The 26,490-nt window shown below is 37.2% G+C and overlaps 1 protein-coding gene across 2 annotated transcripts in view; it reads right to left on the bottom strand.

The window, feature by feature from the left end:
• Positions 1-25,936, bottom strand: part of LOC110107851 (uncharacterized protein At4g29660) — a 37,547-nt gene extending 11,611 nt beyond the window's left edge. Inside the window, exons 1-2 of one of the 2 annotated variants that reach the window (XM_020838276.2) lie at positions 25,574-25,936; positions 2,377-2,580 (exon numbers count right to left, since the gene is read on the bottom strand). In XM_020838276.2, the coding sequence (XP_020693935.1) occupies positions 2,377-2,559 (183 nt within the window). In that variant the 5' untranslated portion in view covers positions 2,560-2,580; positions 25,574-25,936. The remainder of the gene's footprint in view (positions 1-2,376; positions 2,581-25,573) is intronic. The other variant, XM_020838275.2, reaches the window with a different exon arrangement.
• Positions 25,937-26,490: the final 554 nt, after the last annotated feature.

Here is a 26,490-nt window from a genome sequence, read left to right as displayed (position 1 = left end):
GAAATAAATAACTACATAATCATACATAATTGTCTTAATATAATCCTTCCTAAGTCAGCCATGCAAATATAGAATGAGATCAGCGTGATCCAGGAGCCTCCCAAAGATTCCCATGCTGGTCGTGGGATCAAGGGTTAAGGGACAATTGAGATTTAACACATGATCTAGGTGAGCCTCCCACAAATTCCCATGCTGGCTGTCGGATCAAGGGCTAAGGGACGGTTGATATTTAACAGCGTGATCCAGGTAAGCCTCCCACATATCATCATGCTGGCCATGGGATCAAAAGGCCAAGGGACGATTAAGATTTTAATACTGGCCCTCAAGCTGAGAATACATATTTGTCATTCCTAGATTGGTAATTAGTCCCAAACAAAATAGAGTTATCAAGTCCCTTAGTGCACCAAAGAGTCCTCCATTTGGTCAAAACTTTGGAAGGAATTAGTTGCAGACATTGCAGAAGCCAATGATAGCAATGAATGCTATATAAATCAATCCTGCAAGGTCCAGGGCAACAATGAAAGCAGCGTTGAATAGTAGCCCTCAAGATACCAGAAATAGCAATAAAGCACGAAGGTGGGACAAAGTGGATTAATTATCCTTCATACCTGTGTACCTTTGGATTCTCGAAGGAAGGTAAGAAATGAAGGCACTACAAAGAAATAATATATATATATATATATATATATATATATATAATTAGGGTTGCAGCAAGCTATAGGGAGAACAGCAGAAAAAAAAAACATATCTCAAGCACGCAAATCTCCTCTTGTCCGATCAATCCAACATTCAACCTAATGCAAATCAGTTGTCCAACCCCAACCGAACACTCTTGTTCGATCGACCCCATACAAGCGCATGCAACGCCTCTGATCCCTCTAGTTTGACCATAGGAAGGAGTGCAAGTCTTACACTCTTTCTTGTCCCAGCCCTAGACCCTCACGAGAGGGAACTCTCAACTCTTTCCATACGCACACAAGAGGAGGTCCTGTGCTCAACTAGTCTCGCTTCTGCTCGGTCGACTTGGGCGTCGCACATGAGGAGAGCCCTCCCACTCGATCTCTCCTAGGTCTTGGGCACACGAAGGAAGTAGGAGTAATATTCCTTAGAATTTCGGCAATGAAGTCGGTGAAAGGACTAATATTTCTAACAGTGCAATTCAGATGAGCCTCCCACGGGACCTCATGCTAGCTGTGGGCTAAAGGGCCAAGGGACGATTAGAATTTTAATGTACTCATAAAAATCATCATAATTGATATTATCATCGTGCCAGTCTTATCAAATAACAAGAAAAAATAAAAGAAATTCTTAATTGCATTAATTAAAAGTATTTGCATGTATTAATTATGTGAAACAAGGATTATGTAATTTATAAAATCATCCAAAAGCATGGCATATACATGTTCAGTAAAATTAGCAAGAAGGTGCAACCCTAATATACACACCTAAAGTTTTCAGTTTTGCTAAAGTTAACACAGTAGCACAAAATATACATGTACCAGATGAATGATCTTTCTAAATAAATGAATTTTTTTATCATATGCTAAAGTTATCTAGTTAATTTTTTTCCTTTTTGTGCAACTGTAACTATTGTGGAAAGATATCACATTGAAGTAACCATTATGTATTTAGAGTTTATACTTTAGCCAATCTGATGTTTATTTAGATAAGAAATAGCCATACAACCATAATAAATAGATTAATTTTAATAAAAGGAGCCACATGCAATTCAATTGCTAGACACAAAAAACATGCTATTAGGATTTTTCACTTCAGTGACACGAACCAATAAATATCAATTATGGTTAGGCCTAAATTCAATGGATGTTAAATTATACATTATTCCATTCAGTCATGGTTATAAATTCAATCTTTGATTTAATAATGTTACTTATTTTATGAAAGATAATATGAGAGTTAAGAAAATTCTCAATTCTTTAAATCTATTTCAAGCTCAGGATTTTTCCTTTCACTCACTTAATTGCATAACAGTGCAATCTTTTTTTCTTTCTGACTACTTGAAATTCAAATACACTTCAAAAATCAAAATATTAAACATTATCTAACAACACTGTTATCGCCATTTTTTGTCATTTTAGTTATTTTTCATGTTTAGTACCCTTATTATTTTTCCTAAATAAAAAAATGCTCCTAAAAGGAGGCCTAAGCTTAACAATGAGGTAAAAAAATGCTCCCGATCAGATTTATAGTGTATCACTCATGCAACAAATTCTTTAGGATCATTCTTCATTTCATATCCACGCAGTTCAAATAAATAATGAAAGCAAAAAAGTTTAAACGATGCATATGAAATAGTGGCAATAAAAATCATAAATACTGAGAAATAGCAGTGACGACGTAAGAAAGCTCAAGTACCTTATAAAGCTGTTCTGTTATTGCCGATCCAATAACACCAGTATAGAATGCAGCCACATAGATGATCGCAATAGGAGTGAAGGACTTGGGACGTCTGTAAGGCTCAATCATGTCCCACAGCACTGTCTTCTCACCCTTGTAATAGAGATAATTTGAGTACATCTTCCACATCCGGCTCGTCATCTTGGTGTATCAAGCAAAAACCTAATCAAGATAAATGTCCTCTATGAATGAAGAAATGTAACTCAATGTAAAAGCTAAATACACTTACGATTAATATTTTCAAAATTCTACTCTTCGAATGAAGAAAAGCAACTCAATGTGATGGCTATAGTCTTCTCTACAAAACAACAAAGGAATAGGAAAACAATTTAAATATGGAAAGTACAAATGAGATCACCAGAAGCTTTCATGAATTTTAATATTCAGCTCATCATCAAACCAGCTGAAGTTCAGGATCATTATTGAGATATTCACATGTTATCAATCTTATATATTTTTGTCGTATAAAATCATGTTGCACTCCTAAAACAAGAATGAGAAGTATAAGGACAAATATAGGTAATGGACAATCCTATAATCTATGCAATAACAATAAATGAAATATTGGTTAATGATACTGGTTAGGATTAAGTTTAAGCTTTGTTTGGGCAGCTTATCTTTCTCTACTTTTGATATTAAAAGCTACTATTCCAACCATAGCTTATATAAAGCTTTCATCAAAGCAGTTCCCCTTGCCATCAACTAGTTCCCCTTGCCATCACCCTCTCAAATTCTTGTGCCACATACAACTAGCACATCTTCAATGAGAAAGTAGAAAGATTCTAGTTTAGTGTTATAGTATTAACGACAAGTATAATTGGCGCTTCAACATCACTGAGTAAGGAACAAATAGGAGATCCTATTCCCAAACATGTTCCTTTTTTTATTAGGAAGGCAACAAAATGGAAAAAGGCTTGGACAGTCTCTCAGACAGAAGTTCGTGAAAAAGTTTCTCAGCCCATTGTCACTCCAACACCAATTGTTGACAATGCCAACTTTGATCCTAAAGCACAAGCTCTACATGATAATGCTTGATTTTTAGATGATAAGTTGTCAAATAAAAGGGAATGTGATTCTTTGGGGTAGCAACAAAATTTTGGTGACAACCATTCAAGGAAAAGCAAGCGAATGCATTCATCATTTGAAGGGAACATGATAATGAAACTGAAGGCAAGAAAGCCACTGATTAAGGATCTAGCTTGATAATTGTCATACCTAATCTCCTTGATGAAATCTTTCTTCTCACGTAAAGGACCACAAACCTTCATGACCAAATTCAAAAAGACAAAAGAAGTTGCTATCTAATAGTGGGCTTGTTTTTATTACTTCAAAAATACAAAATTAACGGGTTAAGAAGATTATGGATTTTAATACTGCTCCTAAGTGAGTTAATGTCAAGCCAATCACTGTCGCATAACTTAATGTTGAGCCTCCGACTAAGTTTTTAGCAGCGAAGGCATTTTCTCATGGAATGGAGCATGGGTTTTACTTTGTGGTCTATAGTGACAACTTGAGTTCAACATCCTCTTTATCTACAATTTTTTGCTCTCTGCCTAACCTGAATGGAAGAGATGAAAGTTGCTGGTTTCTAGAGCGGTCTACTTTACAATACATATTGTAATTCAACATACTAAGCTCATGCTAGAGATCATTAAGTTAGAGCACGATTGGTTGGCGATCACTATGATTTAGGAATTAATAAACGAACAAATATATATCTTGCATTTGATAATTGCAATCTTTTCATAGATGATCTCAATCCCTGTAAGGTTTATCTTTCTGGTGCCATGAAGAACTAAGCTCACAAATACATTTTTCAAGGATGAGAGATGCTTTTATTCATGCCACTTCAAAACTAAGTTGAATTTTCTGCAACCACACTACATCATTAATATCCATAATAACCTCATGAAGGAAAATGACGAGTTGAAAATTGACTTCCAATGAAATTGATCTAACTGCCTTCAATTTCCTTAAAACCGAATGTTTAATTTAAGATGATTAAGTAAATTTCATAAGAGCAAGCATTTGAGTAGTGGAAATTAACCCTTCATTAAGAAAGTCCACCTATAGCAACCTCTTAATTTAACCTTTAATGGTGGAAAGAAGCTCCATCATCCAGTTTTGCTGATGGGATTGGAAGAATAAATAAGGATTTCTTCCTCTCGCATGGAAGTTTGACGAAAATTGATCAAAAGACTAAGCAATGTTGTTAAGTTGAACAGATTGAACCATTGATTTGGGAGAGGGCCAAATAATACCATAAACATCCTTTATTTTCAGAAATAGTTTGTTTCTAACCTATTTTTATTAGCATAGGTCTAGCCCAATCTTATACATGCACAGTCTACACAAGTGGCATGGATAAGGTTCCTTACCTGACGGCTAATCTTGGAAAATAAATGGCTTGGTTTGACATCAACTTCTTATTCCAAGCCAACATTAAAGACAAATACCCCCGGAGGAGGCACAAAGGGGTTTTGTGAAGGTACACACTGACTTCGCACATTACTAACTCCAATTGTTCTATTAGTCCTTTATCAAATGATGAATCCTCCAGTTATTATAGTTGGTCAGCAAAGACTAAGTGGGCCTAAGTAATCCAATCTCTTAATTCCTTCAACTAACATCATGGAAAAAGTGTTGTGATGGAAAGATAAAGGGATGGAGACCACAATTAGAAGTGCAAAATGATGCTTCTTTTCAGAACCTAGAGTCAAATGCCTTGTTCTGAGGCAATTCACTTGAAGGTTAATCAGGAAGTGATCAAGACATTGAAAATTATCCACAACTCATGCTTTACAATGACGACTATGACATCAAGATACGAGGCCATTTATTATATGGAGCTGAAGCATGAAGAACATTTTCACAAAAGATATTTACCACAATCATTGTTGTATTCAAAAGAACCACTGCATCATCGGAGAGGCTAACAACGGGACAATAAAAGGGTGGACACAAGCATAATGAGTATCCAATCCCACAAACATAAACTTGACAGTCAACTACCAATCTAGAGCACAATGATATTCGTAATTAAGAGTATTCTCAAGCATTAAGTTTGTGATGTAATTAACTATGAGGATTTATGCCCATGAGAAACTACAATCCCCATTACTACAATAAACCTCAATCAATAGGATCAGCCAACCAAGGAAAAACTCTAGGACCTTATCTTAAAAATGCTTTTGAAACTCCATGTTACACATTCAAAATGCCAAAAGAGATGTAGGAAATGGATCACATCACAAGCTCATAAGCTCCATTTAAATTCTACAACTATATGATCAATGGGTGTGTTTCTAGAATTAAATAACAATAAGGCAATTCCATATAAGCATGATAAGAAAATCATTAAAAAGTTATAATACCAATGCTACAGAGTAAACCTATATAATATACACACTAAAAATAGCACATCTTGGATCAAAAATTATTCGTGGATGACAACCGATGGACTAGCAAGCCAACCTGGTGAGCTAATATTTGTGAGAATGGAAAGTGAAAAGAATAGATGGAAATTTATAGAATGCTCAACAAATTATGGGTCTCAAAACTGACAAAATATCCACTATATTAGTCAAAAAGTCCAACATAAGGTCCCAATTTGTTCCTCATCTCCTCATATTTATACGGTTATGATGACTACATCAAAGAAAATATAGAGAAAAAATAAAAAATACAATGCTACACAAATTAACTAATACAACACTGCACACTACTCTAGACACGTTTACCCCCTGATTGGTTGAAGAGAGTGGGGGTTGCTGAGTTCAGACGATCTATCTCTAGGTGAGATTAGTAGTGTTGAATAAGCACTGGGCAAGCTCCATAGCATGGTTGAGCTTATTAGTGCCAAGTAGGAGTGGGCGAGCCTATGAGCAAGCTCCAAGGAGGTGGTGCTTGAATGTTCTAGAAACTACTGGTAGCCTGTGCTAAGCCTTAGATCGACTAAATGAAAGGACGAGTGATTCGTTATTATGGACAAGACAGGCTCAATGATCGATCGATCGTGGTAAGGAAAGTTGACGGCAACCTAAGTTGGCGTTTTCCTGTAGCAAGGTCTGAAAAAGATGGTCTCCCTGAAAGAGAACGAGTATCTAAGGTCACTTAGAAGAGGAGCGAGTGACTGACGTGATCCAGGCATGTGGTGAGTTGTTAGCCAGGAGAGAAATCCTCAATTCGCCCCACAGAGAGCAAGCTCCATGGTAGGCCAAAGTGAAAAGCGCCTAGTAATTACCCTGGGCGAGTACCCAACAAGTTTCAAGCGAATTGTACCTCTTGTTGGACGAGTTTTGTCTGTGGGCCCTACTTGAGGATGAGTTCCCCCTCATAACTTGCGAGCTACCTATTAAATATGTCTGAAAGTATATGCAAGTATACATTTAGTTTTCGTATTCAATTTTCCCTTTGACAAGTGGGTGGCAAAGAGAATGAGTGAATGAAATATTAAATGCGACTACCAAACATGAAATAGGAAAGTAAATGCAAAATTTGCTGCCCTATTTTCACTCTAGCCTTAATGGGTGTGTTTACCTACATTAATGATAATGACGTGATGCCAGCCTACATGTTATTTTCAGAGAGCTCTCCATTGGAGCGTTGCAACACTAGAATGAGATCTGGTTTTGCAATGCTAGATTTATGGCGCTAAGGCGTTGGTTCAATTTTCATAATTTTGTACATTGCTTCTTGTACAAAACATAATAATTAAAAGCAAAAAAAATCATAATATAGGCAATATGAAATTAATAATTTTTATCTTATTAATTTATCTCAAACTTTATGATATTACTCGTCCTTAAGTAATTTATACACACTGAAATAAAAAATATCTTTTTCATTGAATATAAGTTTTCAAAAAAATAAAATTAATAATCTAAATAGTTATTAAGTACATAAGCCGGAAGATTTTTCAATAAAACAATTTATAATATCTTGATCTTTCATTTTAAATTAAACTCACGTAGGTGAACAACTTTGACCAACATAGTTAACCTTACTGAATTTTTAGGATTTAATGAAATTTCACATTTAATTAACCCTTAAATCTACCTATAAGCTTTCCTTAAGTATTATGATTTCAATAATTTCTTTAGAAGCATAAAGGTAATAGCCTTCCACGTTTGACAATTTATTCCTTCCTGGTTTTAGTAGGCAATTAGTTTTACGTAAATCTAATATAGGAAAACTTTTTTTGTGTAGTGTTGTTTAATGTTTGCTTTGCAGTTCTTAAAATTTGTGCAAAATAAAGTTATTATCATCAACAGGTTTAAGTATTTCTATTTAGAAATAGTTTAAATTTTGAAATTTTCTCATTGATTTTAACCTTGTGATCATAAGTAATAGAACAGAACTCTCTACCAATCATATTGTGCAGTGTTGGAAATGGTTTTATTTAGATTTGTTATTTATAATGATATAAATCTTAGATAACATCCCTACCAACAACAAAATATAGAACATGCATGCTTCTTGGCAAAAAGATGGGAGGATATGACACTGTTATATTAAGTTGGCTTCAATTCTACCTATGATCTCCCTAGGTTTTAAATTAAAATAAATCTACACAATCTGATTTCATGGCTCTTTGGATCCCATAGCCACTTAGCTTTAAACCTCTTCACGACCATTTCTTCTTTGCTTCGCATGAAGAACATTTTTGAAAGAGTCATTCATCTTCTTGTATGACACTGTTCCTATTCAATCAGAAGTGCTCGCGACGTAGTTCGCATGAAGAAGAGTACTGAAAGAGTCGCTGAAGAAGCTTCTTCGCCTTGATCTAAGAAGTTGTTCCTGTTGGATAGAAAATCGTGACGAGAGTTTTCCACGAAGGTAATGATCTTTCTCCATTTCTCTATGATGCACCAACACTTCTCCTCAAAGAGGCGTGCAGTGTCCGATACGTATTCGACATGACAAGCGTCTGAAACACCTCCGACATGTGTCGAACACGCCAATAATGTGTCTAATTAAAAAATATTAAATACAAATTGGACATGCATGTCGGACACACATGCCTTAAATATTTTATGAATTTAAAAAAAATTGTATTTAATATTTTTTATTTAAAATATAAAACTAAAACTTTTATTTCCTCTTCACAACATCAAATCAATCGTTCGCACTCAATACTCCATTTATCGAATATTCTCATTTTCATTTTTACAACAACGACATTTCAAAACAATCTCAACATCAAAGTCTGACACTATCTTGATATTGATGCTCGATGCTAGGAATTTCTATATCCATAGCTTGATAGGTCATCTTTGTCCGATGTTGTTGACCTCGTTTTTGTTAACTTCTTTTTTTATTATTATTATTTTTTATTTGCCCTCGAGCACGTTCGATTGAGTTGAGCGAGCCTTGTTGAGCTCGATTCGATCCAAATCGGCGTCGATTTGAGTTTGATTTTTATTGAATTAATTTGTTCGTGTCGAGTAAACTTATGCTCAATTTGAACCTACTCAAACCCAAACCTAGATCGAATTGAGTTGAAATGGGTTTTGATTTGAACTAAATTTCAGCTCAATAGGCCGATCTAAATTTTAACTAAAACTTAATTAACTTTCCAAGCCATTTGAATCCCATGGTCATATCAAGAAATTTGGTCTAACGGCTCTGATCTCCCCAAAACCCGAAACCTGTCGTGGACAGAGATCTCAGTCGCGTGCCTCCTTATTTCGGTATTTGCTCAGGCATCGGCTGTCGAAGCCAGAGCGGGGCAGAACATTTTTTGTGTTTCGAGCGGGGCAGAACGTCGGGAGACGTTTAGAAGGCTTTGACGAAGCCTTGGATTTTGGCCATTCGCGCCCCGTTCCCTCTCTCTCTGGTTCACGAGCTCCAGGCGACGCCGAGTCCCCCTCTCTCCCATAGCTACTGTTCGCAAACCCTAGAGAAGACCAATGCCGGTCTCACCTCTTTGGAGCCCTCTTTCCTCTCTCCCGTCTTTGGCATTCGAAGGCCCGAGCTCTCCCTTTCTCTCCCGCTGGTTCGTGAATCCCAAGAGAAGAACCGAGGCCCTCTCCTTGCTCTCCCGATGCTCTCTCTCTCGCGTAAGCCCCAAGTAGCCGATCCAAATGGAGCTCCTCTATCTCCCGTCGCCTTCTCCTGTTTGAAACCAGAGGCTGGAAGCCCAGTCCCTCTTTCCTCTCTTTTTGGTCGGAAGCCCTAGCAGACCCCTGCTCCTCCGCCTCTCTCACCTGAACGAAGAGAGGAGGAAGTCGAAGCCCTCTCCATTGACCTCTTGCCGAACCCAACACCAGATTCGCTGGCCTCTCTTGTGCGACCCAAAGCTTCTTCTTCTTCCCTAGGGCAGGTGATTTCTTTCTTCTCCTTCTTCTTCTTCACATATTTTCTTTCCTTTCTTTGGGGACATGAGCAACGAGTTTGGTTTCAGATTTCTCAAAGTTTTATTTTTTTTTTAAGAAAATATTTTGATCATGAGTTGGATAATGATATGTGAATGTGTTGGGTATTACGTTTTCTACTATCCAAGCAAAGTTCTCAATGTTTCATATTGTGATTTTCATCTAGAATGGGTATTTGCATGAGATTAGTATGCTGCGACCTCTATGAATGCTTACTTGGCATTGTCCTCTATATTAAATTATGTTGGATCAGTTAATGCTTATTTTAATGGGATGATCGGGTGAGTGGCTTCATGAGATGCAGGTGGAGCTTTCTTTGTTGATTTCTACATTGTAAAAAAAAAGGAAGAACACTTGGCATGTGAAGTTGGCATTCATTTATGATGCATGTTATGTTATTCAAATATTTTATGTGTGGGCTCTAAAAGGCTACGAGAATCCAGCCATTTCTTTATAAAAAGATATAAGTATATGCATACGAGATGTTTGATGAAATGCCTCAAAGAGACCTTTCTTGTATTGAAGCTTTGTTTTAAGAAAATTTGAGTGGTTGAGTTTATCTTGATTGTGATGAATTTAAGAAAGCATTTGTAGTGGCAAACTAGAGAGACATGCTCCTCTTGGGAAATATGAAAAGGGAAATGGGTACTTGTGTTGACTTTGAGTAATACTTGCTTCGTCTTCTCGTTGTGATTTGTATCATGTTGTTGCAAGATGAATTTTCGTTATGAGAAAGGAAAAAGGATGATATTACACTTCTTCCTTTCAATCTTAAATGATAGTTTGATGCACTTGGCTTCAAATCATTTGAATTAGGAGATTATTTTGTCACATAATTGGGTCATTTGTCTTTGACATAATACTGAAACAATTGGCATTTTGAAATGGCATTTATATGTGGAATGTATTGTTTCCAATATTTTGGGAAAGTGGATTGGCATCAAATTAGTCTCTTCTTAATTGCATTTGGTTCATATTAGATTGGAACGAGATAATGAGCTGTCTTTATGCCTTTATGGGTTTGTTGAATTTTATGTGAAAAATGATATTGATAATTATGGTGGAATATTTTTTGAGCATTTGAGAGCAAATTTGGCATCAAATAAACTCTTTTCTTCTCCTTACCAATAACATTATAATTGATTTTGAGCCCTTTGGCGAAATGTCGTGTATTTGGCATGAGAGCAAATTCATGAATTTGGGATAAAGGTTTATTTGGATTTTTTTTTTTGGTGGCATACAACATGAAGGTGGAAACTTGTTGGAAGATAGGTATGCATTTTAGAGATTCGGTATGATATTACTTGTATCACATTGTTGGAGTATGGTTTTTAACCTTTGGGGAAAGTAAGTTGATATGAAAACCTCCTTATAATGGTTGCATTTTCACTCAATTGTTGAGTTTCAAGCTTATGTTGGGTAAGAGTGGTCTTTGCTTATGGTTGGAAGACATGCTTTGTCATGAAAAGTTGATAGATGATGAAATACTTCCCTATTTGCTTGAGTTTATGCAAAAGATAGAATTTTGGCAAACATGCGTTAAGTCTCTTATCCTCCTCCCCCCTTTTCTTTTCTTGATTTATTTTACAACTTTTCTTACTTGCGCTTTAAGATTGAATGCTTACAAAAATGGAAAGATATTATGATCTGTTTTATGGTAGATAGTCATGCCTCTTATACTTCTTCTTATTAGGGTGCTTTATGGTTTGCTTTATGATTAAAAAAAAAAAGATCTACGAGCTGTTTTACGTTGAAGGTCTCATGAATGATTTTTTGTTGGAAATGTTTTATGAATGTTTTATAATGAAAAGGATTTGCGAAGTTTTCTTATTGGAAAATTTTGATAGTTCTACCCCACACCAAATATAAAAGCACTTGAATGTTTTTGTTTGAAAGTTTTTTTTGTGTTTTGCTTTCTTTTCGATAAGGGGTTTCATATGTCGTTTCATTTGGAGATTTCATTAGTAAATTTTGGGGTTTGGAACTTTATGATTAGCTTTGAGTTGAATACTCTTTGATGCCTTTTTGGAACAAAAATGATCTTTCTTATATGAATTGGCTTTCTTTAATATTTGCTTCTAAGGTTGAATTTTGGAAGAATGTGAAACAAAAGAGAGACTTGTTTTGAGTTTAGTTTTGAGAACTCGTTCCCTCGCTGCTTTGGACTTTATTTAGAATGTATTGTGGGTAGTCGAGTCAAATGTGTCTAAAAGGGTTAGAAAAATATCACCTTTCGTTCCCCATAACACTAGTGACACCTAAGGACAAAAATTAAGGATCGAGTCTTAGATAACATAGACTTAGGATGCATGCTCCCTATAGGATAGAGACGTCAGAACATAAATTTAGTGACATTTTTCCCTAGGTTTAGTGTGCCTTAACCTGTTAATAACCAACCAATCAAATCTATCATAATTTAACTCTTAAAATGTATTAAAAATATTCAATTCTTAATTAAGCTATTATTAACATTTATAATCATTAAATTGCAAACTTAAAACATAAATCTAAATCAAATTTAACCAATCCAATAATAAACTCATAACCAACTTAAAGTTTAAAAGATGTAGATTGAGTTAGAAAAACAAATCTAAACTAAAACTCATTAAGCTAAAAATCTTCTAAAACTCAAAATTCACTAACTCACCTAAAACTCAATCAAACCCTAAGCTAATCTTTTAAAATCAATCAACAAACCCCTTAATACATAACAACCACTCCAAAGATGAAGTTTATTGGATGGACTACTCCGGGCTGCGGGGCTAAGTGTCCTAAGGAGGCATGGTTCCTCGAGCCTGGTGGCATAACGTCACGAATGGACTTAATGGAGTGACAAAACTTTAAAATTAATTGATTTTTAATGATTTGAATCAAACCTCAATTAATAATAAATCATTAAATTCACTTTTTTTTTAATTTACAACCAACTAAATAATTCAACAAAATTGGTTATCACTGGGTAACCCAGGCCTACGAGGCTATTAAGTTAGCCCCATTGAGGGTGAAATAAATCTCACGGCCTCGGTGAGAAACAAAGGTGGTAATCAATCAAATACTAAAATAAAACATATAAAATCAATCCTAAAATACTAATATTTAAACTTAAACAAAACTTCTCTTTTGGCCCCTTAACAAATTAAAAAGACAAATAACTTTAACTAAATTATCCTACATAGGACCTATCCAAAACTACACAGCTTGTCACATACACCTAGACTGGTTTGTTAGGACACGACTTCTGACTCTAAGTTAGGCCGATATTTTTCTTTTGTTATTCAGTGTTTACTATATGCACATGTTATATAAATGCTATCCTTAAATTCCCTGTTTGTTATATTTTCATTTATCTGCATTTATTTTCTGAATGGCATCTACGCTCATATGTATATTTCTTTTTTATCTTATTTTGCGAGCTACATCAGGTCTTGCACGGTCAAAAATCAAGCGACATCATTTGCTTAAGAGCTTTTAAGTGACAGCACCACAGTCAGAATCAAGTGACATCATTTGCTTAGAAGCTTTTAAGTGGCTGCGCCACAATCAGGTATAATTTCTGCAACTTAAACTCCTAATTATATATCGAAACTGTACACATCACACACATCTTGTTAATAGCTATTCTAGCATGTTTAGGTAGTTGGTTATAGGTTAGTGCACTAACGAAGCTTTGGCCCTATAGGTCAAAGCTTGCCCCCTTCTGTGAGCCCTAGAAACCCTTATGGTCACCTTAGGCCTGCAGTGTAGGCCCACCCATTTGTGCTATATGCATCGTTATTTTCCCACACGAAATGGACACCGCTATGATATTCCATTTTCTCTCGGTTTTGGGTATGATACCCCCCACCTTCTGTGAGCCTTAGAGACCATTAGGGTCATTTAGGTCTGTAGTGTAGACCACCTATTTGTGCCATGGGCATCGTTATTTTCCCACACAAAGTGGGCATCGTTGTTTTCCCACACGAAGTGGGCATTATTATTTTCCCACACGAAGTGGGCACTGTTAAGATGATTTTCTATTGTGATGTGATATGGGTACCTTGCCTGGATGGTACCCTTGGTGTGTTTATTTATTTTTTCTTTAATATGAATGTCATGCATGCATTTTTTACACACTTTACTTCACAGTGCACCTTACATGCATGCATTACATCAGTAAACCTAAGGATATTTTTACTTATGCATTTATTTCATGTATCATACATGGCACTAGGTATATTCTTTTGTATATTACAGAGTCTCTAATTTAAACCTTTTAAATTACAAATCCTTGATTCCTTAGGATAGAGCTTTCCTATCTTGTACATATATAGGACGATTGATTGTGTTTAGGATGTTAGCTGGCGGCTCACTCCAGGCAAGCATAAGCCCAGGTCGTACACCCCTCGGTGTGTCTTTCACTTCTGGTGTGTTTTGAGTCTGTCATTTCTCTTAGGATAGTAATCTGATCTTGGTTCTTTTAAACTCAAAATTTTAATCACATCTTTATTCATTTAAAAAGTCTAATCATCACTAAGGATAAAGAAAATAGTTCATTTTCTTTCAAAATAGAACCTAAGAACTTTCTCTACACATCAAATTAAGAAGAGAATAATACAACACCCTTAATCGAGAGTTTACCTAGGTCAAAGCTTAGATGTAATTAACCACGGGGGCTTGCGCCAGTGGGAGACCGATCCTCACATCCAATAAACCTCATTCGAGCTGATGTATCGAATGGGGGAAATCTTGTGACTTTTGGGTCATACATATTATTATCCATCGAGGTGTGTAGGTGAAAGCCGCTATCTTCCATGGTTAATCGTATGTATAACTTCATCTGCTCATCCATCGGCCAGCTTGTGTCGAATGTAAAGGCCTATGATCATTTTGTCCTACGGGATAGTGCGGTCGTACCCTTTGCATTCGAACCCCATAAGCAGAATCCTTTAGGATACCCACAGATGTCATCTTAACATCGACGACCAATATCCTCTTAACATTGACTACAAATGCCCTCTTGACATCAATGTCCGGTACTTACTACATAACATTGATGTCCGACTCTTGACAGTATTATCTTCTCCTTTCTCGATGTCTACTACATGACATCGACGCCTAAATCTCGACATCATAATATTAATCATTTTAAACACAAATTCTAGTTAAATAACTTATTATTTCTAAATTATTTTTAACATTATACTTATTCAATTTTTATATTATTTTTAAAATATAAAAATTATAATACATTGTCTAACCCGTATGTGTCCTATATTTTTAATAATTAACGTGTTTGTATTCGTGTCGTGTCATATCTGTGTTGCCATGTCCATGTCCGTAATTGTATATCATAGCCATTTCTTCTTTGCTTAGAAATGAAGAACATTTTCGAAACAGTCAGTCATCTTTTTTCTATGATGATGTTCCAGTTGTATCAGAAGAACTCACGACGTGGTATTCATTTTAGAATTTATTTTTTTGTTAAAAGTAAATTTTTGGAATAGAAATTAAATCTTTCATATTTTTAATGGAGATCTCACTATTGAATGCTTTTGAGTTAGTAGCATCTTTCAATCAAGTTTTTTTGAGGATTTAATGCAGATATAACTTTTTTTCTGAAAAATCTTTCTTTTGCTTCTCTAAAAACAACCCTTTTAGTTTTTTTTTTTTTTCTTCTTCCTTTATGAATCTAATGAACTTAAGCTTTATCACAATTGCTTACAATTTGAACAAATATGATAATGTGATGTATCCAAATGCGGACATAGTTTAATCATATAACTTCCCTTCTTCCACTTAATTGTTATAGTTTTTGGACATTTTCTTATGAAATAACCATTAATTTTTCTTTGAAATAAGTGCAATATAATAACTGATTGATTAGTTAAAGTAAATCTAAAATTTAATAAACTAATTTTGATAAGATTGGATAAGAATTGAAGACTTTATTTTTCTCCATTATCTTGACCTCCTTTATATGAATAGCCAGCATAGCCTTCAAAATGTTATTATTAGAAAAAAAAATATAAAATTTGAATTAAAACTCTTTCAAACTTGTCAACTTCTTTGCGGGTCGAATTCACCTTCTTTGAATGGTATAGCATATGTGTATTTCTTTAATGGTTGGAATTTTCTTTAGCCCTCCTAATTTTACATTTCAAAACTTGATTTACAAATGTTAATGATGAGGACATCAGTCAGAGATTTCGACATGTGTACCATCGGAAGAATCGTAGATCGAGGGCTACGATTCGGAGCATATATTTTTTATTTATTTCCATGTATCGTTCTATTTGATATTTTCAGTTTACTAGTTTACCCTTATGGGGTGTTGAGTCTTTGTTGTAGCCGATGGGGCACATGAGTCCTTTTGTTTTCTTTTGTTAAGACCTATAAATAGAGGTCCTTTACTTTGAATGATGATGATTATTGATATGAAAAATTCAGCTTTTGCTCATGATCACTTTGTGCGTTCTCGAGGAGAGGAGTAGCCTAGGAGCGACTAACACGGACTACCCAACAGCCCCTTCATGGAAGCTCTTGGTTTTTTATTTTTTCTTCCCCTTTTCTCTTTTCTTCTAGCTGTCCCCACCTCCCAACCCACCTACTTGCCGCCAGCCAACACCCCAACGTCTCCCCCCCCCCCCTTCTTCTAGCCATCCCCACCTCCCAACCCGCCTACTGCCCACCAGATCCCCTTTCCCCTCACCCGTCCCACTAAATCCCTCCCACCTCCCTTCCACCAGAGCCAACACCAAAGCCGCCGGCTCCATTGGAGCCCGACCCGACGGCCAATCCAAGGCTAAGCCTTGGAGTTTGAATTTCAAATTCAAGTAAACTTTCATTACTTTCCTAAATTAACCCCTTGTCATTTAGGAAGTTTCCTAATTGAATTCAATTTGAAATTTGAATTTCAAATACCTTCCAAAGTGATGCAACCCAATTAGGAAACCATTCAAATCTAATCAAATCTGAATTTAATTCAGAATTTGATTTAATTAAAAATTCAATCACTTGGGCCCCACTTACATTGAACCTAGACACAATTTTAAACCCCCATAAGGCCGCCCCCCTCTCTCCACTTTGCCACCTAAGCAAAAATTAATCCCCTCCTAAATTCCCTAATAGCCGCCGACCCCATTAACCCCTTAATTGGGTTGATTTGAATTTAATTTTGGCTCCCCCTCTCTAAAGAAAATCTGAAATTCAGAATTCAGATTTTTCTTCTCACCTTCCCCCCCCCCCCCCCCCCCACCACTTGGCTTAACCCAAAGGAAACCCTAACCCTAGCCGCCCCTCACCCTCCCCAAGTCATCTTCAACCATCCTCTCCCCTCCGCCTCACAAATCTCAAGATTGTTCTTCTCCAACCGCCACCACCGCTATGCATAGCTGATCCGGAATTCGACCATGGCTTCTTATATGATGATCAAGGACGAACAAGTATTCTCGGATCTTCTTTCTTTGACATAAATCCCGACGAAGACGATTCAGTGGAGAATTATAGGGATCACATTCTCTTACGCTAGAACCTTCTATCGAGGAGCACCTTCTTGCTAAAAGTTGGATTAGGGGTGTCAATATTGGACCCGACTGGAAAACCCAACCCAAACCCAACCCGAAAATTTTGAGTTTGGGTTGACCTGAACCCAAAGCGGATCGGGTTTGAGTCTAGAAAACAGACCAGTTAGCAAAACCGGGTCAAGTTTGGGTTGCCCCGCCTGACCCGCGGTCCTCCTGCCCACCTGCCCTGAGTCGCATCGCGTCCACGTGGCTAGTCCGCGACTAGCGTCTGCCGTCCGCTTGACCGGCATCGAGTCGCATCACCAAAAATAGTTAGCGTGACTGGCATCGCGTCCGCGACTCTTCGCATTACTGGCATCGCGTGACTCTAAATCCTAAACGAGTCGGTTCAGGTCCGGAAAATCAACCCGTTTGTAAGAACGGGTCTGGTTGACCCGAACTCGAATAGTGCCGGGTCAATTCCGGGTATGACCCGAACCCGACCCGTGACCCGAAATTGACACCCCTACGTTGGATACTCACTAGTCAACTCGTGGATTCCCCGCTGTCGGCCACCTCTCCAATGAACTACACCTTGGGCGTCATTTGTCTTCTAGTGCCTTCGCTAAGCTTGTTCTCAATCTTCCCCCACTAAAGCACCCCACCAAGAGTGTGAGCGAGGGACCCAAGGTGAGCAAATCTATTTGTTAAACCGTGGATTAGTGTTTCTTTGTCGTAACATTACTTTCTCTATTTTATGTTGTTAAATTGAAAGCATCATGTTAATCTAGTTGTAACCGCATGCCTTACATAATTTCTACTTGATAATTCTAAAAGCCTAATTTGGGAGAATAAGAAGTATATAACTAGTAAAGCTTTAGTAATCAAATATTAACATCCCTAATCAGTTCTTCTTAACTTGCATGGTCTCACATCATCTTGGTATCGGAGAATGGTTGCTCTTGCATGTGTTAGGTTTCAATTAGAAGTTTCAACTTGACATTGTTAGGCCTAACTAGTTATTCTAACATTGCAATTATATCATTTAATACATCGCATGTTTGCTGTCCTTTAAAATTCTGCACCATTTAGAGGCCTTTAGGTTAGTGTAACCTAGTGTTTAGGTGCTGCCTACATCCTAGCAACCCACCCAAACATCAAGGCAACCTAACCCATTGTTGTAGTTTGCTGTTTTTGTCATTTCTGCATCATTTAGTTGCATTGTAGGTGTGCACATTTAGTGTCTTAGTGTTGTCCGAGCCTTAGCAACCTTCCTAAACACCTAGTGACTTAAAACCAATAGTGTAGCTTACTGTCCAAACCGTTCTTGCACCATCTAGTGATCTTTAGGTGAGTTTGGTTAAGTGTTTAGGTGTTGTCCTCGACCCCACAACCATCCTAATTGCCTAGATCAATTAAGTCTCCCTTGTAGCTTGCTGTCCAGTAATTTCCTGCACCATATAGCGTGTCATAATGGTGTTTTCTCCTCGTAGAGTATTATCCCTTACACCCAATCTTCATTAGGCATCTTAGCGCTTCCCAATGGACCCGATAGGACTTCAAAAAAAGTTAGATGACCTTGTTAACCTAGTGGGCTTTATGATTAAAACTATGAGGGAGAAACATGTTGACTCTCCCCACGCTAGGTACGTGCCCCATTCGTTTATTCATACTAGTCGGAAGGTACCCCATTCCACTTATCAACCTAGACCTGAGCCTAAGCCACAACAACTTCACTTAAAGTCACATTACTGTCTACCCACCTTTGATGGTTCCTCGGACCCTTACTATTTTAGGTAATGAGTTAGACAATTAGAGGACTATTTGAATCACATGATATCCCTAAGTCTAGCTAGGTTAGCATTGCGGAGTCTCACCTGAGCGGTAGTGCTCGCCAATTTTAGATGAGGTTGGAAGATCATAAGACTCTCGTGGCGAATACCCTACTTCCGATTGGAAAAGCATGAGACGAGAACTTGGATTAAAATATCTTTCCCCTACTTATGTCCACCCATCCTTTAGTAACACCAAGGTTGCTGCTCCACCCTATAGGTCTGCACCTAGCCTTGATGGCCGACCCTCTATTGGGTCTTCTGTTGAATCGGTCCCATATGACTCCCAACTTGAGCTGACTCCTAGCCATCCCAGTCAACTTTGTCTGAACACGAGTCCTCTCTGCGTGGTGAATCCCGATTCACCTCTCCACGAGTAACTTTACCACCTTTAAAATCAGTAAGGATTCTAAGGCTATCCAACCTTTGGTAACTCCAATCCTTGACCTTGCAAGTGTAATTGTACCCAAAAGAATCACTGCAAAGGATAAACTCCCTGAACCTGAGACTGAGTGCATCCATTTCATGGATACTAATGATATCATTGACAATGAGAAATTCTTTGAGGATGAAACTGAAGTGATTGAATTTGACTCTCGGCATGACTTATACCCTGATTTAGGAAATTTAGAACCTTTGAACATTGATACCTTAACCTTTCCTGATTCTAATCCAATCAATGATATCCCGTTGGATAAGGTCTGCCTGGAATATATTAATTTGATATCGAAAGGAGCTGATCTGACCGTGAACACATTGAAATTAAATTCGGAAGGTTCTGACTTAATCGTATCTCCTACTGAGATGACTCTGAATAATTCTGATTTAATTTTGATTTAATTTCGAATTCTGATGGCGATGTGGATAGTCTCGAGTTGGAATTGAGTCCATTGAATTCACTACCTGAATTAAACCCCGATTTAATTGACCATAAATCCATTGATCTTAGGGTTATAACCAAATCTGATTCTATTGAGGATAATAATATGATTTTGGAAGACAGTACTTTGAGTTTGAAAATTTCTGAGCCAAATTTGAATAATGAGCCTTCTCTTATTTTATTGGAGTCTATTTTAGAAGTTGCTCCTCTAGATTTACATTTGAACGAGTGTGTCTTTCTTGATTGGACTAACCTCTCCATTCTTCGTACTGACATTAATGTTAGAGAGAGTTTTAGCCCATACTCTCATGACATCTCTCTAACTGTTGTACCCACATCTGTTTTGGACACTCTACCCCATCTTTTGAGTCTCATACCTGCTGGTGACTCTTTGGGCTATCCCATTATGATTGTGAGTTAGGACCCATCATCTTATCTTGTTCTTGATTCATTCATTTTGCTCGCTATATTCTTGTCCTTCCATGTTAAGGACCATCTCTCTCCTAGTTAGATGAATTTGCTAGATTACACTGCTGCCCCTAGGAGACTATCTAAGACCCTAGATGAAAATTCCAATAGAAATGCCCTTGTAGCTAAGGATGTCTTCAGTGCTCCTCCTACACCAGTTCCGTTAGACCAGAACACTTTATATCCTCTCATTTTGTGACTAATCCATCTTTATTCCATCTATGTTTGCTTGTGAGTCTGTATGTTTATGTGTCTGTTTTCTGTCGAAATTATCTCTATTTAAAACTTTTGTGTAAGCTCACAATTCTTGTCATTCATCAAGCACACCGAGTCTCTTGCATCACATTTGCATCTCATCTTCAAGAATTGCATAAGTATATTAATACAAAGATTAACAAAAGCAATGCTAGTTATAAACTTAATGCTGATCTCAAGAGACGGTTCAAAAAATTTGATATTGGAGATTTTGTAATGGTTCGGATTTGTCCGGTGCGGTTCCCACAAGGGACCGTTAAAAAGTTACATGCTAGAAGCGCTGGACCTTTCAAAATAACAGCAAAACTAAATAGTAATGCTTATGTGTTAGACCTTCCTGAAGGTTTTAACAGTAATCATTGTTTAACATAGAAGATCTTGTAGCCTTTGAGGGTCCAGAGTTTAACCCTCCTAATCCACTAAATAATGAGCCTTATATGAACCCACCTAGTGAGAACCCCAACCTACCTGATACCTCCACTCCCAAAAATTACCTATTTTACCCAATACAGAGAAGATTGAGGCAATACTTAGTGATGAAATCATTTCCACTAGAAACGGTGGTCAACAAAGGTATCTAATTCAATGGGCTGGGAAACCGGAGGCGGAGAACACATGGGTTGATCGTGACGAGCTGCAGCGATTGGACCCCGACTTACTAGAGTAGTATGAGAGCTCCAGAGATGATCACTCGACGGGGTTGAGTTTTCTCCCATATGTGAAGAATGATGAGGACATCAGTCAGAGATTTCGACATGTGTACCATCGGAGTAATCGAAGATCGATAGCTACGATTCAGAGCATATATTTTTGATTTATTTCCATGTATCGTTTTATTTGATATTATCAGTTTACTAGTTTACCCTTATGGGGTGTTGAGTCTTTGTTGTAGCCCATGGGGCATATGAGTCCTTTTGTTTTCTTTTGTTGAGACCTATATATAGTGGTCATTTACTTTGAATGATGATGATTATTGATATGAAAAATTCAGCTTTTGCTCATGATCTCTTTGTGAGTTCCCGATGAAAGGAGTAACCTAGGAGAGGCTCACACAGACTACCCAACAGCCCCCTTCGTGGGAGCTCTTGGTTCTTTTTTTTCTTCCCCTTTTCTCTTTTCTTCTAGCCGTCCCCACCTCCAAACCCGCCTACTTGCCACAGGACAACACACCCCGCGTCTTCCCTCCCCCCCCCCCCTTCACCCCGTATCCCCTTCCCTCACCTTCCCACAAATCCCTCCACCTCCCTTCCACCGGAGCCAACTCCAAAGCCTCCGGCTCCATTGGAGCCCCACCCACCGGCCAATCCAAGGCTAAGCCTTGGAGTTTGAATTTCAAATTCAAGTAAGCTTTCATTACTTTCCTAAATTAACTCCTTGTTATTTAGGAAGTTTCCTAATTGAATTCAATTTGAAATTTAAATTTCAAATACCTTCCTAAGTGATGAAACCAAATTAGGAAACCATTCATATCTAATCAAATATGAATTTAATTCATAATTTGATTTAATTAAATATTCAATCACTTGGGCCCCACTTATATTGAACCTAGACACAATTTTAAACCCCCATAGGGCCGGCCCCCTCCTCTCCCCTCTCTCTTTCCACTTTGCCACCTAAGCAACAATTAATCCCCTCCTAAATTCCCTAATAGCCGTCGGCCCCATTAACCACTTAATTGGGTTGATTTGAATTTAATTTGGCTCCGCCTCTCTAAAGAAAATCTGAAATTCAAAATTCAGATTTTTAATCTAACCTTTCCCCCCCACCACATGGCTTTAACCCAAAGGAAGCCCTAACCCTAGCCGCCCCTCACCCTCCTCAAGTCATCTTCCACCATCCTCTCCCCAACTCCTCACAAATCTCAAGAATGTTCTTCTCCAACCGCGACCATCGCTATGCATGGCCGATACGGAATTCGACCATGGCTTCTTATATGATGATCAAGGACGAACAAGTATTATCGGATCTTCTTTCTTTGACATAAATCCCGACGCAGACGATTCCGTGGAGAATTATATCTTACATAAGGATCACATTCTCTTACACTAGGGCCTTTTATCGAGGAGCGCCTTCTTGCTAGGCGTTGGATACTCACTAGTCAACTCATGGATTCCCCACCGCCGGCCACCTCTCCAACGACTTACACCTTGAGCGTCATTTGTCTTCTATTGGCATCGCTAAGCTTGTTCTCAATCTTCCCCCACTAAAGCATCTCCACCAAGTGTGTGAGTGAGGGACCCAAGGTGAGCAAATCTATTTGTTAAACTGTGGATTAGTGTTTCTTTGTCGTAACATTACTCTCTCTATTTTATGTTGTTAAATTGTAAGCATCTGTTAATCTAGTTGTAACTGCATGCCTTACATAATTTCTACTTGACAATTCTAAAAGCCTAATTTGGGAGAATAAGAAGTCTATAACTAGTAAAGCTTTAGTAATCAAATATTAACATCCCTAAGCAGTTCTTCTTTACTTGCATGGTTTCACATCAGTTAATTACTTTTATGCAGATTTTATTTATGCTAAGATGATACTATTTCATCTACTCTTGGTATCTAATTCCTCTACCTTAAAGCAGTGAATGAAGAACATCAACCTAATGCAGGCTATTATACCATTTCAGCCAGTTTTATGTTTCTTTGCAAGTATTGTGCTATTTGCATTAATTTGTATAAAAAGCCTCAGCTTACATTCTTTCTTTGTCATGTTTGTGTGCTTTCAATGGTTTGTTTATGTTACTGTAGCTGACAGGAAATTGCTTGTTGCTATAGATTATTTTCATGGCAGTCTATTATATTGATGTTTTTAGCTAGTTTCTAAAAATAAGGCTTCTAATTGACAATAAATAGAAGTTTTATTCTAGAAATTAAATTATCTTGATGATTACCATGATTCTGCTAAAAATATCATCAATCAATGCTACAAAGAGATTAAAGGATAGATCTCAAGAAATGGTTATGTTTAGTCAATTGTGATAAATGACATGGAACAAAAAAGCACATTTTGTAATAGTGAATTTGACTGACTTGATGCTGACAGGGTTAAGCTGCAAGAATGTATGAGTACATCGATATTAACCGTATTAGGACAACAATCTTGTAGTAATTCATTAAAAAATTCCATAAGAAGAATACTTTATCACCCTTGCATTGTAATTTGTGTTCACGTGTCTCTAAAATTGACAGAAGCTAATGTTAAGATAAAAAAGAACTTCAAAATAAAATAAAGGGTCATAAAGTATTCCTTACATAAAATTTTGTGAGGAGTTCCTTGTATGACGTTTGTCGCAGTTTAGGAGTTTCTGTATACTACTTCGTCATAAATTCTATAAGTAAAATCTTCGGTTTTGCCTCTGATAGAAATTAACTGTATCTGATTACTTCAATGTACTATGATATGTTTGGCTCACATTCATTCATGCTCCTCCTAAGAGTCAGTTGGACTGTAGGTGCAATGATTTATTTAATGAGTGGTCTAGGAGGATTAAATTAGCCAGTCCATCTATTTAGGCTGGCAAATGGAACTGTTAGGGCCCTCTAGGATTTTGACGAGCCTGTAATGGTTGGATGTTTATTTTAAATTTGATGATCTATCATCTCTTATCATTACAGATAGTTTAAAATAATCTCCTAATACTTAAGAATTAGGTTACACTAAGTTAAGTGTTGCAGAGATGAGGATGCTTAGGTGGATGAGTGGCTTGACCCTTAGAGATAGGATACGAAATGAGCATATACATAAAAAGGTTGGAGTAGCTCCAGTTGAAGATAAGATTAGAGAGAGTCTCCTTAGATGGTTTGGTCACATTAAACGGAGGCCTGTCAATGATCCGGTTAGGAAAGTTGAGGCATTAGATTTGATTTATGTTAAGAAAGGTAGAGGTAAACCTAAAAAGATTTGGTTAGAAAATATTAGAAATGATCTTTCATTATTAGATTTAAATGAGAATTTGACTTTTAAACGGACACAATGGCGAAAAAGGATTCATGTAGCCGACCCCACGTAGTGGAACAAAGGCCTGATGTTGTTGTTGTGATTGTTGTACTTAAGAATTAGGTTCCTTACCGTTATTAAGAAGATGGATAGCTATTTTTTAGGCGTTCTTATATTTTATATTTTGTATCTATTTATATCTATTATGAATGAAACAATAGTTGATTTTTCCAAGCATATATAATTTTTTTCTTTCATATATTTGTTGTGAACGCCACCCCTTCTCACTTTATTTTCCTTCTTTCGATTGATATAAAAAACAAACAGAGCTTGTTTCTAGCAATTGCAGGGATCTAAAAATTTGCTCGAGTCAAGAACACAAGGATGACAATAGTTTTTCGTAATTAACTTTTTCTTTCTTTTCAATCCAAATCTATGATGAGAAGAGGATAATGTGACAGGATAAAAAGGGAGGGAGGTATAATGTCTTAAATAAGCGAATTCAACAGTTATACAACATTCATTGTCAATCCTCGAAGAACATTATGACTTACTCCAACTGCACATAATCACAAGGCTAAAAAAACACTCATTCTCAATACATCACAGTTAAAGAGATCGACCTTAACACATCACCTACGTTTTTGAAGAAACAAGGACAATAAATTTCAATATCAGTTCTCGCTGTCGAACTCGATCAGAACATCTAAATTACAAAATAATGCAAATCAAAACAACTCCTACAACGTAATATCAAATAAATGAAACTGCAATAAATGGATAAAAACCAAAACTGATAGGTAATGTAAAACAGTAAAGTTTCCGGCCAAAAGAAGGAGGAGGATTCAGCCATGTCGGATCCAGAACAAAAAGCAGATCCTTTCAAAAGCGCCCAGAAGAGAGAAAGAAAAAGTAAGAGACCCAAACATTACAGCCACAATAAGAACCCAGGTGAACTGTGTGAAAAATCTCCAGAGAATTATAATCACTACAAAAGAAGTTCAATTGCATTCACAACTTTAGACGAGGGCTCTCAAACCGCACGTGAAGGGAGGACTTTCGGCGGCCAGCGGCAAGCTCACGCCCAGGTGGGTTCTCACGCGAGAGAGAGGACTTTCGGTTAGGACGGCAGGCCGGCGGCGAGCTCACGTGAAATTGGTTTCTGACGCGAGAGGGAAGACTGTCCGGACCGTGGCTGCTTGGTTCGCCTCTGGAACGCAAGAGGGGCGCCTTCTCGTATACAGGGAACAGGAATAAGAATAGTTGCAATATCTGCTGTTGGCTTTTCTGGAAGTGCCGCATGAACGGCTCAAAATTAATGAATCATATGCTATATTTAAATATTCCTAATTTATTTAAACTAATTAATGTATATGACTTGTTAGCAAATTTTGCCATGATTATACTAGGAGAGTGTGAAAGGACGAAGGGTTCTCTGCCCACACTAGGAGAGTGTGAAAGGACGGAAGGTTCTCTGCCAATATTGGGGATAAGTGTAAAAGGAAGACGGTTCTCTACCGCACCGGGTAGTGGTGGAAAGAGTTTTTGTAAAGGGTTCTCCGCCTTGCTGTGGGTGCTAAAGGAGAGTCACTAGTGGTATTAGTGCAATACTCGGAGGGTGCCTCCGGGGAGTGGATGTAGGTCTGGTTTAGACCGAACCACTATAAGTCCTATGTCTTTTAAATTTTTACTACTTTTTATTTTCAGCATTTTATTTAGTTCTAAAAATTGTGGTTGAAATTTTTTTTCTAAAAATTCATTAAAGTTTATTTTCAGTTCAACATATTCAAAAGGGATAATTTTTTAAAATACCAATTCACCCCCCTCTTGGATAGCCTTAGGACATAAG

Source organism: Dendrobium catenatum, unplaced genomic scaffold (genome assembly GCF_001605985.2).
Source record: "Dendrobium catenatum unplaced genomic scaffold, ASM160598v2 fragScaff_scaffold_847, whole genome shotgun sequence".
NCBI classification, from domain to species: domain Eukaryota; kingdom Viridiplantae; phylum Streptophyta; class Magnoliopsida; order Asparagales; family Orchidaceae; genus Dendrobium; species Dendrobium catenatum.
This window is presented reverse-complemented; position numbering and strand designations above follow the sequence as displayed.